The sequence below is a fragment of the Punica granatum genome, chromosome 6 (genome assembly GCF_007655135.1).
Source record: "Punica granatum isolate Tunisia-2019 chromosome 6, ASM765513v2, whole genome shotgun sequence".
NCBI classification, from domain to species: Eukaryota; Viridiplantae; Streptophyta; class Magnoliopsida; order Myrtales; family Lythraceae; genus Punica; species Punica granatum.
In genome coordinates, this window is record NC_045132.1 from 25,840,882 (window position 1) to 25,855,737 (window position 14,856).

General features: G+C 43.0%; 4 protein-coding genes across 5 annotated transcripts; 3 read left to right on the forward strand and 1 right to left on the reverse strand.

Moving 5' to 3' along the window:
* The first annotated feature begins 553 nt into the window (after window positions 1–553).
* LOC116212303 lies at window positions 554–1,069 on the forward strand. Its single transcript, XM_031546860.1, has one exon. It carries the CDS (start codon window positions 554–556, stop codon window positions 1,067–1,069), a length of 516 nt encoding a protein of 171 aa, XP_031402720.1.
* Window positions 1,070–5,510: 4,441 nt separating this feature from the next.
* On the forward strand, window positions 5,511–8,820 carry LOC116210776 (E3 ubiquitin-protein ligase RHF2A). 2 transcript variants are annotated; one of them, XM_031544821.1, is made up of 9 exons: window positions 5,511–5,729; window positions 6,231–6,380; window positions 6,450–6,496; window positions 6,834–6,896; window positions 7,013–7,121; window positions 7,208–7,596; window positions 7,737–7,844; window positions 7,931–8,274; window positions 8,543–8,820. In XM_031544821.1, the coding sequence occupies exons 1-8, from the start codon at window positions 5,694–5,696 to the stop codon at window positions 8,235–8,237; spliced, it is 1,209 nt and encodes a 402-aa protein (XP_031400681.1). In that variant the 5' UTR covers window positions 5,511–5,693; the 3' UTR covers window positions 8,238–8,274; window positions 8,543–8,820. The 2 variants fall into 2 exon arrangements, with proteins under 2 accessions (XP_031400681.1, XP_031400682.1); XM_031544822.1 differs by having other exon boundaries at window positions 5,511–5,699.
* Window positions 8,821–8,905: 85 nt separating this feature from the next.
* LOC116210775 (probable receptor-like protein kinase At4g39110) lies at window positions 8,906–11,967 on the reverse strand. Its single transcript, XM_031544820.1, has one exon. The coding sequence runs from the start codon at window positions 11,819–11,821 to the stop codon at window positions 9,167–9,169; it is 2,655 nt and encodes an 884-aa protein (XP_031400680.1). The 5' UTR covers window positions 11,822–11,967; the 3' UTR covers window positions 8,906–9,166.
* Window positions 11,968–12,802: 835 nt separating this feature from the next.
* Window positions 12,803–14,307, forward strand: LOC116210777 (putative phosphatidylglycerol/phosphatidylinositol transfer protein DDB_G0282179). Its single transcript, XM_031544823.1, has 4 exons — window positions 12,803–13,058; window positions 13,260–13,361; window positions 13,524–13,684; window positions 13,788–14,307. Exons 1-4 carry the CDS (start codon window positions 12,986–12,988, stop codon window positions 13,905–13,907), a joined length of 456 nt encoding a protein of 151 aa, XP_031400683.1. The 5' UTR covers window positions 12,803–12,985; the 3' UTR covers window positions 13,908–14,307.
* The last annotated feature ends 549 nt before the right edge of the window (window positions 14,308–14,856 follow it).

Sequence of the window (14,856 nt, forward strand, 5' to 3'; positions counted from 1 at the left end):
GCTGATGTGAGATAGGCGACGGAGCGATCCATCCATTCCCATTTCCATCCTTCCTTTCCTTCACGTTCTTCTTCTTCTTCTTCCTAATAGCTGTCCCCTTCCTCTCTTTTGAACCTTCATCTTCCGCCATAACCGTCACTCCCTCTGTCCTCCGCCTCCTCCGCTCTCTCTCCCCCCTCCCCCCTCTATTAACTATTCTCTCTGCGTAATCCCATTCAGTTCCCTCCCACCCTCTTCCTCTCCGTCTCTCCGTCTCTCTGTCTCTGTGTCTCTGTCGCTATGTCGCCCACCCAATTCAATCGCAGCTAACCCCTTCATTTCTTTCTGTGCATCGGTTTGCAGTTCCGACCATCCGCCATGTGACGCCCCGATACCCCAGAATCCAAGATTTCCCTCCCCTCCGCCAGGAAATCAAGCCCACTTCTTCTTCACCCTAGAAGAAAGAAGAGATTCACATTCCGCCTCTGTTTCTTCATTTCCGTCGTTTCTCTCTCGAGCCCTTCACCGCTCTCGCTCTCTCTCTGATTTAGGGTGTCTCCTCTTCCGGTCACTTATGACTCGGCAGGTTCTCATTCACTCGCCGGCCGTCAATCGGCGGCCGAGTTTCTTCTCCGGCAAACACACCGTGGCTGCGCCGGCAGCAACCGGGGCGCACGGGAGGGGGCCGAAGAGCCGGGCCTCGGAGGTGGCCGGGCGGACGGCGGCGGACTGCACCGCCCTCTGCTGCTGCTGCCCCTGCACCGTCATGAACATCCTCGTCCTAGCGGTCTACAAGGTACCCGCGGGGCTGTGCCGGAAGGCATCGATGAGGAAGCAGAAGCGCTCCGTCGCGAAGAAGAGGGCTGGGGCGGTGAGCGCGAGGCAGGCCGGCGGCGGGGCGGCTGGGGCGAAGAACGCGGACGAGTCAGACGGGGATAACGCGGCGGAGGACTCGGTGGCTGATCTGCTGAATAAGGGTGACGTGGAAGGCGATGATGACGCAGCGGCAGTCGACGACCTGGAGAAGGAGATGTGGGACCGGTTCCACAATACCGGTTTCTGGAGGAGCCCCTCGATGAGGGACACGTAAGGGTGGTATGTGATGATTGGGCCGTCGTTGTGGGCCCACGGTGGGCATCGTGTATAGGATAACTGCCTCCTTTTTGTGGTTTCCGGTTTTGGATGAGTTTTCGTGGTCACGTGCGGGCCTCGAGTCCGATCTCGGAGCCTGTGGAGAGTCTCTTTCAGAGATGACCCAAAAAATGGAAAAGATTGCGAAGGACAACTCGTTTTGGAATCCCGGACTTTTTAAAGATAGTTAGAAGTTGTTGAATCGTGTCGTTTCCGCAATCGGGACGCGTGAATGGGGGAATTTGGAGACCGACTTTGTGCCCATGAGACGTAATTTCGAAGACGTGAACGGGGAGGGCTCACACTGTAAAGGTGTTCGTATGTGTTTTGTGTTTTGTGTTTCTCTTTCGGAAAATGATCTTTGTTTGACTCGGGAAAACGTTGATTCCATTTGGCTTGTTGATTTCCTGTGATGTAAAGACCAACTGTGCAAGTATCCTTGAAAGAACATGCAGTGTGTTGTGCCCTGTCGTGCTAGCTTTATAGGAAATGGGGAAGGGAGGGGATGGTAGAGGATTTTGTTTGGGAATTTTTGAAAATTCGATACAGTTTTCGTTCCCCTTGCCTCTCCTCCATTTCTCTCTCGCCAAATGAAAGCATTGGGTTGCCTCCGGTGGGTGCCTGCCCCCGTCTCCCCTTGCCAGGTGGCAAGGTGCCTCTGCCCACAGACGCTCGAGCAGCCAATATGGGGCTGCCGCGAGGCGGCCCGCGACAGTCCCGAGCCCTGACTTATATATATATATATATATATATTAAGTTGGATGCAATGGCAGCCTTGCCCCCAATGTATATTTTATTTTTATTTTTAATAATTTATTTTATTTATCTTGTATTTTTAACAAATTTAATTAATTGAAACTATTAAGAATATATATTAATTATATAGAATAGTAGTTATATGCATTCAATTAATATAATATAAATGTGGATCCGGATAAGAGACATGGATGAAGTAAGTGTCTCATTTTCTTTGGAATTTGTGTTTGTCTCATGTGGCGCATATGTGACAGTGTAGAACTTAGGTTTAGAGACAGGGGAGAGACACCCCACCCCATCGGAGAAAGCCTTGATGCCTTAAAACTCTGTGCATACTGTCGAATAAAAATACCGACTAGGAAGAGACCATAATGCTTGACATTTACATTTGTTTTATATAAGGCTACATCGTAGTGAACGGGGCGGCATCATTGGGACGATGAATCTGCAACCTTTGAAAATATTGTGAGACAATTGATCAATTTACTTTATCCGAATTCTAATCAACGTGACAACCATGTCACACGTATTTTTCTTAAATTTATTTAATATTTGAAGTCGCGATATAATGTGAATTTAGATATAACTAGGGAATGTGCTCGCACTTCGCCGCCGATACAAAAGTTCCTCAAATATTTTGTTAGATATAGACGTAATATAAAGAAATTATTATTTCTTATTCATGCTTATTTAAGTACATGATTATAATATCTTAAAATAATATATTTTGAACGTTTATGGGTCTTCTCGTATGGTTAAAGGAAAAAAACATTAACGAAATATATGATGTGAATAAAGAATTTTGTGTCTGTGAATGAAAATTTGTAAAAAAAAAAAGGGATATACGTATAACTCTTTAGAAAAAAGGTAAAATAAATAGAGATGATAAAATAAAACGAATTGTTTTTGTTTATGGTATTCGTAAAGAAAAGGGGAAGAACTTGTATAAAATAGGGATAAATATAGATTAAAAAAAAAGGTAAATTTTTTTTTGAAATAACTGGTCTAGTCATAATGATTGAATCATTTGACTTGACAGTTTAATTGGATTACACTGTTATCGTTGGTTTAAAAACATTAGATAAAAAAAGGAAATTAAAATAATAAGAAAATACATTTAGTAGAGGGTTTCGGACTCTCGATCTAAAATTTGAAAAAAATAATATTACATATATCCTAATTTGTACATCTAATACTTCTAATATGGAATTTCTTTTGAATTTTCTAAATAAAGGTCGAGGAATTCTTTTTTTTTGGAAAATAAGTGATCTGATTATATGATGGGATTATTCGGCATAAAATGGTCAATCGAATTACCTAATACCTTATTCGGTCGCATGTTATAAAATCTTATAGTGATTGAGAAAAATATATGAGAAAAGCTTGTATACGATATGGGTGGAAAACGTGATGTTATATTTTCTATATGTTTGCATCCGTAAGTTTGCTTCTAACCATAATCATCGAATCATTTGACATAACTAGTTAACCAGGTTACACTATTACCTTGTCGACCCGGATTTAAAATACTCGACAATAACAGGAAATACAAAAAAAGACACTCGGAGAAGGAAATTATTTCCTACTCGTAACTTAAAATTTGAAAAAAAAAATTACGTGTATATAGAGCGATTCTAACATGAAATTTCTTCTAATTTATCAAAATAAAATTTGGGGGAAACTTTTTTGATAATAAGTGGTCTTACTATATCGATTGAATCATTTGTTCTAATGGGTCGACCATATTACCTGATACCTTGCCGAATTTGAAAAAAAAATATTAAAGAGAGAAATTTTAAACTTGAAATTTTAAAAATACAAAATTTACAGAATAACATATATTATTTTTGGAAATAAGTGATCTAACTATAACGATCGTATCATTTACTTATAAATCTATCGGGTTACGTGATATCTCATTTGAGCCAAATTGAAAATATCCTCTGTCATAATAAATCAATCCGGTTACATCATATCTTATTGGAGTCGGATTTGGAAATATATAAAAAAAAGGAGAAATTTTAAAAAAATTGAAAATTTAAAAGTTAAAAAGAAAAAGGATAGGCAATGGGGGAAAAAATTCCTCACATTTATGCAGAATGGGAAAGGCCCCCCTGGGCTCAAAATGAGACCTATAATAACTTCTTTATATAATTCTTCCATAATTCACATGATAAATTGAAAATTTAGGGTGCGTTTGGAAATAGAGTTTGATTTTGATTTTGATTTTGATTTTGGAAAAAGACAAATGAGATTGTATTATAAATTTGACTTGGGAAACGTGTGTTTTTGTTGTGTAGTGGATAGAGTTAAAATCAAAATCATGATTCTAAAATTAAACTTCGTTCCCAAACGGAGCCAATGAAGGCTAGCAGGCCCGATAAGATTAATTGATTACAAAGGGCCGGTTTTGACGAGAGACTTCTTCCATGGATCATCATCATTATTAATTAAAATAGACTGTTAAAAGATTTCGATTTGTTTGGTTTCGCAAATAAATTTTAACTTTATTGCACTTAACTCCACTTATATCAAATTCAACAACACAATCATTACTTTCTCTCAACTATTCATTACTTTTTCCGCAATTCAACAACACAATCATTACTTTTTCTCAAATATTAATTACGTTTTTTACACTTTTTCTCATAATTCAACAACACAATCATTACAATCCAATTAAAATTAAAACTCAACTTTACTTAACTCTAAAACTAAACACATAATTAAGTACCGAAAATGAGTGGGGTTATACTAAGCAACAATTTTGTGTCCTATAAATAATTTATTGGCCAAATCGTTCAGGAGGCTCCAAAACTATCGAACACTTTTAGCTCGGGATCGTTTACACATCCAACTACCTCGGAGTTCCCCGAACGATCCATCTACGGGACGATATAGGTTCTGGTGATTTTCGGGCTTAAAAGGGTAAAAGGCAAATGAATCAATTTGTCATTTTGGGTGTGTTTGTTTTCCAAACAATGTTCAACTTAACTCCACTTATCTTCAATTCAACATCACAATCATTACTTTTTTTTATTTTAAATTTTTTTTTAACCATTCAATTCAATTTTTAATATTAAATTCTCTCAACTATTCATTACTTTTTCACAATTCAACAACACAATCATTACTTAATCATTATTTTCTCTCAATTACTTATTACTTTTTCATACTTTTTTTTTTATAATTCAACAATACAATTATTACAAACTAATTAAAACAAAAACTCAACTGAACTCTCAATACAAACGCACTCTTTATTTTTGAAAGCCCAAATTTATCTGTCCTTTCACTTTCTTTTTTTCTGAAAAATAAAATAAATGTCCCCTTCTTTTTGGTGTAATAAGAAGAAAAATTGTCCTTGAAAACGAGACATGTAGCACTGATACGGCGTGAAAGAGCAGACTTCCCGGAGCACGTAAGCCCAGAAGGCAACGTGACGTTGGTACTCACATATGTCAAGTTCCCTTCCAGTTCTCTCCGGTGGGCCAACATGCGCCGGGTGCATGATAAAGTCTACAGTGAAGAGATGAGTTCGAGTCAACTCAGTGATTTGACTCGTCAAAATGGGGCCACGTGGCGCGACCTCCGCGATCAGAAGACCGAGTTAGGGGCTCCCCATCGTTTCGAGCTTAGCTCCTTTGTCCTTTCGGTCTTTCGCCATAAAAGTAAAAAGTCTCTGAAACCCTCTTCCTCCTCGTCCTCCTTTTCATCACTTCAGGGCTTAGGGTTTCAATCGATCCCCCTCCAATCCACAGCCTCGATCTGCAAGCTCAGCTGAAGATCGCCTTCTCAGCAGCTCGGCTTCCTCTCTCGCCGCTTCCATGGAGGTATTATTCATCAGTCACTGTGTGATATCTGTGAGCTCCAGAGTCCACCCTGTCCATTTCGGTGAATCTGTTGGTGTAAATCGTCTTCCGTGCTTTCTTGCTTGTTTCCCTCGGTTTGCTTGATGTCCGTCGTCGATTGTCTGATTTTCACATGTGGAATTGGGCCAAATTGGGGGATGCACTCAGTGTTTGACTGTAGTTTGAAGTGCTTACGGGGGAAAGTTTGTTGGTCGTGCGAACGGATTTGCTTAGCTTGGACAATATCATGGGAGTGGGGCCTCTAGCTGTTTGATCATGTGCTTGTAAACGAAAAATCTTTCGCATCAACTGCTTAATTATACGAATCTCATTGCATTCACTGCAGGACATGCCGATGTTCATGTTCTGAATATGTTACTTAAAACAGAAATTTGGTTTAATCCTTTAGGAATGGTGGTCATTTGCTTGAACGTTTTCTATTGCTTTTTGTGCTTGTGATATTTGTGCATAGTCTCTGGAGTCTTGAAGTCTGACTCTGGTGGGCATTTCCAGGACACAAGGATGGAAAATAGCCAAGAGACTGTGAAGTCTGAGGCCCACTTGACATCTGCAGCGGCCTTCGTGGAAGGTGGAATTCAGGATGCCTGTGATGATGCTTGCAGCATTTGCCTTGAAGCCTTCTGTGACAGTGATCCTTCAACGGTAAGTATTCTTGGTCTTAGTGCAGCTTGATCTGTGATCGTGGTATAACTCATGCCTTATTTTTCGCAGGTGACCACTTGCAAGCATGAGTTTCATCTCCAGTGTATTCTTGAATGGTAATCACCATCAATTTCAGCATTCTGGTTTCATCTATGTCTGTATTGTGGGGGTGAAAGTTGCCCTTATCTATGTCCTTAAGGGGGAGTGTTTATAAGGGTCTTTTGCATATGATCGCATAATAAATATAGCAAATGCTGACGCAGATGGTGAATCAAATTTGTCAATCTATGAGGAGTCACAGGCCATGTCAATCTGTTTCCAAAAAAAAAAAATCATCTTTAGCATCATTTCTGTAAATTTGAAAGTGAGGATTGAATTTTACTTGAAGGGCGAAGGATAGTGCGAAGATCAGAAAATGCAGGCAATTATTTACTCTCTATTTCTGGCTTCCAGGTGTCAGAGGAGCTCACAGTGCCCTATGTGTTGGCAACCAATCAGTCTGAAGGATCCGACGAGGTCTTTATCACTTTCAATGCTTTTCACTTTTGGTTGTACAATAATGCAAATTCTCTTGTTCCACAAAATGATTGTACCATTTAACGAGTTAAAGCTTTTTATTATTATCTTTGCAGCCAGGAATTATTGGAGGTGGTGGAACGTGAGAGAAGTTTTAGGTTTAACCCATCAAGAAATGCGACAATATTCCATCACCCAACTCTTGGAGATTTTGAGCTGCAACATGTATGTAGTTGCTCTTCTCTTGAAGAAATTCTTATGCTTCTTCCCTATCTCCTAATTAACACCTCAGCTTCTCTCACGTGATACAGTTACCAGTGGGAGCAAACGATGCTGAACTTGAGGAGCGTATCATTCAGCATCTAGCTGCAGCTGCTGCTATGGGACGAGCACGCCATGTCACTAGAAGGGAGGGACGAAGGACTAGAATATCAGGTCATGGTCGTCCACATTTTTTGGTATTCTCTGCTAATCCTGATGCACCTCCCAGCGGTCCCGCTGCTTCCTCCCCTGCTCACGGCGGCAGCAGTGAATTAGTTTCTGAAGGCCCTGTCGTTGCATCATCTGCATCTCCCATAAATGTGGAAGATTCACCAATAGGGTCTGCCGCAATCTCCTCCCAAGCGGAGCAGGGTGCTTCCTCACCTTCTAGATCAAGTCCTGTTGCCACCAGTCAGCAGGGACCATTATTGAATACTAGGTATGTGTATTTTCCATTAACTGATCAATAATGTATTGTGCCGGCCACAATGAAAAATGATGATTTTTCATTGCACCAGACTCTTTTCAGTACCTCTGTATGTTTTATAAATATTGGCTGTGTTCGTGATGTTTCTCTAGGAGATCACCTGGTCACTCTTCACCTAATAGTCAAGAAAGAGCTGGACCGTCGGAGTTGCAATCATTTTCTGAATCTCTAAAATCGCGATTTAATGCAGTGTCGACAAGGTATACATTGCGGTGGGTCTACAATTACTTCATAGAAATTTTGTTTGTATACTTCCAATTAGTTATGCTCTGTTCGATATTTGTAGATGCAAAGAGTCAATTACAAAGAGCACCAGAGGTTGGAAAGAGAGATTGTTCACACGGAACACTTCAATGGCAGACCTTAGCTCTGAAGTTAGACGAGAGGTTAATGCTGGAATTGCTACTGTCTCGCGCATGATGGAGCGTCTTGAAACGAGAGAAGGTAAAGCCAGCTCTTCTGTTGGCAACAGTTCAGAGAATGTTCCAGTTCTCGAATCAAGCAGCCAGCAGAATCCTGAAGCGACTATCCAGAGTCATCCGAACGACACCAATACACATGCTTCCTGCGCTGCGGGTTCTTGTTCCAGTTAGGCGTATCTTTCAGTTGTAGCCTGAGACAGAATCTTGGGTACGTGAGGAATCTACTTATCCAGTTTATTCCTTAATTGATCACAGAGTTTGTCATGTAACTTGATGTGACATGGACTACACAATGATGCTGCATGGTACACGCTGTTATCATTTTCACATGAGCAGATTATATCATTCCGTGCCTATTGTTTAGTATTTATCAGTCCTTTGGAGCAAATGATAGTCCTAAACACTATTTTCTTATCTTCATCTCAATCCCAGCATTGTTGCATGCGAAATTAAAGGCCTTCTCTCTTTGATGCTAGATGGAAGCCAGTACGTCGTCTGCTGCAGTTGGGGAGGATGGACATCTTCATGGAGTTAATGCTCCTAGCAGTTGCATCGGATAGATTTCGCACTCGTGGGAAAACCATTTTAGGGGAAACAAAAGAATTGGAATAAAGGACTGAAACTAACAGAGCCCTCTTCGAAGCTGGAACCGTAGTATATGTTTTTATTGTAAATTCCTATATATATATAAAATACCGATTACTCTATATATATGTTTCCTCATGATGTATAACCGAAAATGTCTCCTCTCTTATACTTTTGCTTGCTGTGATTATAAACAGAGACGAGGTTTTGCCCATTCACCGAAATTGGCCGTATACGCCATCCGCTTGCAGTGCTTTTTTTTTTTTTGGTGAGTCATTGAGAAACACTCGAATTGCCTAATTTGCGACTCAAACACTGAAATTTACGTCTAATATTCTGCAAACTTTTGTACAAAGTACTTACCATAAAGGAAAACGTAATTAAACAGAGTTGGCTTCACATCGTTTGCTTTGAGCTACCGGATGATTGGAATCCCTTCTCTGTTCTCACGGTGGGCATCAGCGTGAAACGAAGCTGGGGAAAGGGTTTCTCCAAGTATGTTTGGTATGACCGCATTACCTGCCGTTGAGTTGATGTGCGAATTGTTGGAACATGTCAGTGCCCGAATGGTCCTCGCCAGCATGAACATGTGCAGGTGACCTGCTGTCTTCTGCTTGAGAAACGGGGCGGCTGTCTGCCCGAGAAGGGGCTGGAGGGGTGGCTGCTGCTGGGGAGCCGGTAATGGCAGCTGAGGACTTGCTGTCATCCTCAGCTTTACCCTGAGAGAAGGCCTCCTGGAGCTGCAGGGCGTACTCGAGGTTCCACAGCACGTCTCCCATGGTCGGCCTATCTACCCCGTGATCAGCCAAGCACTTCTCTGCTGCCTCTGCAAACTTCTTCATGGACTCGGGATTGATGGTGCCCGAGAGGTGCGGATCGATGATCTTCTCAAGTAAACCCTTTCGCTTCCACTGCATCGCCCACTCTGCCAGGTTGACCTGCTCCCTTGGTAGCACTGGGTCCAGCGCTGGTCTCGCACACAAAGCCTCTAGCAGGACCACCCCGAATGAGTAAACGTCCGACTTGTCCGTCAACTGCTGCCTCCTAAAATACTCGGGGTCCAGGTACCCGAAACTTCCCTTCACCGCTGTGCTGACATGGCCTTGCCCTATGGGTGCATCCTTTGACAGGCCGAAATCTGATACCTTGGCCACAAAGTTATCATCGAGCAGGATGTTCGTGGTCTTGACATCACGGTGGATGATCCCCTGGGCTGTTCCGGTGTGAAGGTAGTGGAGCCCGCGTGCTGCCCCGATACAGATCTCCAGCCTCTGCTTCCATGATAGGGCGGGTAATTTCTTCCCATATAAGTGGTCTCTGAAGGGGCCGTTCAACATGTATTCGTACACCAAGATCATCTCGGAGTTCTCGTCGCAGTAGCCGATGAGCGACACGAGATGCCTGTGCCTGAGCTTGGACAACATCTGAATTTCAGTCTGGAACTCCGTGATGCCCTGCTCCGACTGTGGGTTACCACGCTTTATAGCAACCTTTGTCCCATCATCGAGCTCTCCCAGGTAGACATTTCCAAAACCCCCGACTCCGATGATTGAGTTAGGATCGAAGTTCTTGCTCGCCTCCTGGAGCTCCGCAAATAAGAAGTACCGGCCAAGTCCGAAGGTTGACGAGTAGAAGTTGCTCTTGTGGGATCCCATTGAGTTCTTGCTCGTCATGAAGCTCGTGTCTCCTGCATGGAGTGGGAGCAGCCACGACGAGAAGCTGTTCCTCTTCTGCCAGTCCTGTGGCCGCTTTTGCCATTTGATCACCATTGCGCCAAGGCCCAGGAAGGCCCCAAACATCATTGCAAACCCGACTGCTGCCACTGTTTTCCGGTTCGATGAGTTCGCCTTCTGTCCATTGGCCCCGAACTCCCCGTCCAGGCTATTCACTGAATTGCTCATCTTCATAACCTCCACGCCGTTCAGGATTGCGTTCACTGTGCCAGTATCCTGATTCATTGGCCCGATCTGGATGCTCAGAGGCCCGTTCGACATCAGGGTGGAGTTTACCACCATGTCCTTATAATACGGGACTGCAAGGCCATTAGTCAAGCTTGACAGGTCCAACCCCGAGATCGCCATCTTCCCGTTGATGTATACATTGAAGTAGAGGTCGTTGAGTGTTTTGCTTATGATGTCGCAGAAGTGAAGGCGGACCACGTAACCAAAATTCGTGTCCACGTCGAAGTCCCACGTGATGTTAAAATTGGGTTGCTGGACGTTTGAATTGGCCATCTCAACAGCGGAAGCATACACTGCTGCCGACGCAATCAGGGTCGGGAAGTCCTCTGGATACTTGATGACCTTGGAGGGGACAGAGACGCTCTTCCCCGAATCCTTCTGCTTGATGTAACTGCCATCGCTGTCCCAGTTCCGGCCCAAGGAGTCGTTCTGCGAGGTCAGGATGGGCCCTCCCACATTGATCCGGTACAAGAACTGGTAGTTGTACCCGCTTAGGCCCTTGAACTCCGCGACAGGGGAGAGGGCCGTCCCCGAGTCAGAGATGATGTAGTCAGGGGCGGACACGACCTCGATCGCGTTTATGAAGGCGAATGACTTCTTCACGGGGCTAAACTTGAGCATGAACTGCGGGTCGGTCAGATTGAGAAGGTATTCTTTAACCATAGCCCGTGTGCTGTTGTTCACCGAGAATCTGTGCAGAAGAACAACATCGCTTGTTGTTACAGTGAACATGGCGTTCTGGAGGTTAAGTCGGGTGTTGTTCATGGGGAAGAGATGGAGGCGGACCCAGTGCCAACCCGCGGTCGACAGGTGGAAGGAGTACTTCGCCTCAGCCACGAACACCCGAGCAGTGAGGTAGATTGGGGAGGGGACATCTGCGTTTGGAACGGAGATCTGAATGTTGTCCTTGGCCTCCAAGTAGCCTGCTGAATTTGGGTCGGTCTTGAAGATCCGCCCGTCGGGGAGAGTGGCAAGCGTGTTGGCCCCGCAGTCGATGAGGATGTTGTCCTTCGGGGAGAACTTGTTGGCCGGGGCTGGGTTGGCAGCAGCAGCACCGGTACTGCCAAGGAGAGCTGAGAGGAGCGGGACGGCAAGGAAGAGGGTCGCCATATCACGCTGCGATGCCTGTGGTGACGGAATCGAAGAGAAGTAATCAAGGTAATTGGCAATTCTTGGTCTGTGATTATTGCCGTTTTTCTCAATCTCCATTCCTCCTGTCCTGGGCAAGGAGGATGAACACAAATTTGACAAAATTATTTCACCAGGAACAAAAATAAAATTGGGAGGCTCTTTTTTCTCATCGAAAAATGTAGAGTTAATCGTCGATACTTCGACTGATGCATTTCTTGTCTATTATTTTCTTTTCTTCTTCTTCTTCTTTTTTTTTGACTCGACGATAGAAGTTTAGTGCCCGATGATTCGAGTAAAAGAAAATAATTTTCTTTTCCTCTGTAATTTTTATTTTTGGGACAGCTGATAATTTGCAGTAGTTGTTGCCTCCTTATTTTAGTAACTGTTTACAGATCAGTGGATATACTTTCTATTTATAGTAAGTTCGTATATAGTTAGTCAGGGACAGTGTCATTGGTCAAATGCGCTTTTCCTTTTGACTTTTGAGTGGTCAAACACCTTTCTCTCTTGGCCCGATTGCCTCAATTTGTCGGATTGGGACTCCCGCCAAATTCTCTAGGATTAGGGAATTTGGTGTTCGGTCATCTTTTGGAACCCGGATAGGCCCTTTCGGATCCTCCAAATCAGCTAGGCCCTCCTTATCATGCGAGGAAAGCATAAGCTTGGCGTCGATGAGTTAAGCGTCTTGCACGTGTGAAGAAAAACATTTGCTTTGACACCACTGCTGCTTTAAGTATGAAATTTTCTACTGAACTGTCACATTTTCTATTTTTTTTTTCACGTGTTCGTTTTTCCTTTCATTAAGAAAATCTACTAATCCTCTGCCGCCACCCACCTCTATCGCCTCCACCAACTCTCTAACTCTGAGGTTCCGACCGACCGACCGCTCTAGGCTTGGTTCAGCCGGACGAGGCCGAAGCTGACCTCTCCAACTTCTAACCCTCAGATAATAGGCCGAACACTAAGCCCATTTGGACTCTGGGCCGACAAGTTGCCACCGGAGGTCCATTCAGATTTTTTCTTTTTATCCCTTTTTTCTGAAGATATCCACTCTGCCTCTGCCCCCCATTGATTGGTAGAATCTTCGACCGTCAGATCCTTAAGGACGACACTCACACTGTCGTCGGCTTCTGCATCAATGTCTTCCTCCAAATTCTTCATCTTCATAGATTGAATTGCCGACTAAACTCATATAATTTTCATCTCCAAAATCTGATCTTTCTGCAGAGGAGGAGCCCATCAATGGCGCCCCTGCTTCTCCTCGCGCTTGCTCTGCTCTTTCCCTTGACTCAAGCCACGACCATCAAGTACTGCGGTCAGTTGCTCCCCCTTTGTTCCTCAGCTGATCATGGGGTTTCATTTCATCGATTCACGACATGGCATGCTCGTGATTCTTGATTTGGGTTTTTGCTTTGACAGAGTTTAGCTGTGTTTCTCTGATGCCCCGTTGAATTTTGTCGATTAAAGTTATTTTTTATTTTTTTATTTTTTTGGTGGGGAAATTGAATGGTTGCAGATAACTCGGGGGACTATGTCGTGAAGGTTAATGATGTCAGGATATCACCAAATCCAGTGATTGCAGGCAAACCTGCTTCCTTCGATATCTCAGCTTCTGCAGGTAATACAACAATTCCCAGATGTTCATGAATCATGATTACCTTCTGTTCATAGTTTGTCATGCCCCCCCAAATCTTACAATCCAAACAAATCCGTGTCTGATGTGCAGCTGGTAGAATTTCAATCTAACTACTCGTGTATGTCTATATTCGTTTGGTTTTAGGTCGGGCACTCTCCGGCGGGAAGGTGGTGATTCATGTTATATACTTTGGGATTCAAGTCCATACCGAAACGCACGATATCTGCGACGAGGTATCCTGTCCTATCTCGATGGGCGACTTTGTCCTCTCCCACACTGAAACCTTGCCTGTTTTCACACCACCGGTAGGTCTTCGGTCAGTTCTCAATTCATTCGTGGACCTTTCTGCGGGATGAATCTGAATGTCTATGATGTTAATATTGTTTCGTTTTCCCTTGGATGTTGCAGGGCACTTACACTCTGAGGATAACGATGGTGGACGCCAATAAGGAGCAGCTGACCTGCATCAGCTTCAATTTCAAAATCGGGTTCGGGCTGCAACTCGGGTCGCTATTGTTTGCCAGTTAAATGATTATGAGCTCATCTCTCGTTTGAGGATCCTTGCATTTGGTGCATTCCTCTGCGTACATTGTTGCCGTCAGCAACCATTCAAATCCGTTGTAAACAAAGTTTCAAATACCGATCTCACGCAAACAGCAAGAGCCTTGATGAAGCACTTATCTATCGTGATGGACCAAACGGCATTTCTCCATTTGTGCTTCGAATCTTTTATTCGTACATGAAGAACATAGATACTTTCTACATGCTATTGCCCTTAGGTAGGCTAGCAGAACATCACTTGCCTTAGTCATATACCCAATGGATCATTCTTCGCGGCCGCGTACTTTTTAGTTAGATTTCAATTTGAGTCACTTTGATTCGTTATGTTGTGAGAATGTGATGAATAGAGGGATACATGGTGCAATCATCAAGACTTTGTTTGGATCTCACTTGGCAAGGAAAGGGGATTGGAGCAAAATGAAGGGGAGGGAATCGGAGGGATTTAATTTCAATTATTTGGATAGAATTAATTTAGAAGGAAAAGGAAAGAAAAATGAATTGATTAATATTTCCTTTTATAAATGTACTTATAAATTGAAAGGACGCAGAAGAGCCTTCCACTAAAAAATTGCTAAAATAAGGGAAAGGGAACCCTCTCCTCCCTTCCCTTCCCATTTTCGCAAACCAAATAAAATCTGTTGATATTCATGTGATTGTTGAAAATATAAGCAAAATCTCCTAAAAAATTCACGTAATTTAAATCAATCATCTATATATAATATATAAATTCTGAAAAGTGATATCGTTGAGCTCCATTTTGAGAATTCTCAGCTTAGTTTCACGTTAAATTGATCTATTGGTTTCGGTTCAATGAACTTTACCATGTTTTATTTTTGTCATATTCGATGCATTTTGTAAATTTGTCAATATTATTTGTACGTGGTGATATATAATTAATTTTTAAAGAAACGCCAAA

What these genes read in the sequence shown, in the direction of transcription:
- LOC116210777 (XM_031544823.1), top strand. Translation starts at nt 12,986, where the DNA reads ATGGCGCCCCTGCTTCTCCTCGCGCTTGCTCTGCTCTTTCCCTTGACT. An exon ending in CACGACCATCAAGTACTGCG is followed by an intron (nt 13,059 to 13,259) that starts GTCAGTTGCTCC and finishes GAATGGTTGCAG; the next exon opens with ATAACTCGGGGGACTATGTC. An exon ending in CGATATCTCAGCTTCTGCAG is followed by an intron (nt 13,362 to 13,523) that starts GTAATACAACAA and finishes GTTTGGTTTTAG; the next exon opens with GTCGGGCACTCTCCGGCGGG.
- LOC116210776 (XM_031544821.1), top strand. Translation starts at nt 5,694, where the DNA reads ATGGAGGTATTATTCATCAGTCACTGTGTGATATCT. An exon ending in CTCCAGTGTATTCTTGAATG is followed by an intron (nt 6,497 to 6,833) that starts GTAATCACCATC and finishes TCTGGCTTCCAG; the next exon opens with GTGTCAGAGGAGCTCACAGT. An exon ending in GGACCATTATTGAATACTAG is followed by an intron (nt 7,597 to 7,736) that starts GTATGTGTATTT and finishes ATGTTTCTCTAG; the next exon opens with GAGATCACCTGGTCACTCTT.
- LOC116210775 (XM_031544820.1), bottom strand. Translation starts at nt 11,821, where the DNA reads ATGGAGATTGAGAAAAACGGCAATAATCACAGACCAAGAATTGCCAAT.
- LOC116212303 (XM_031546860.1), top strand. Translation starts at nt 554, where the DNA reads ATGACTCGGCAGGTTCTCATTCACTCGCCGGCCGTCAATCGGCGGCCG.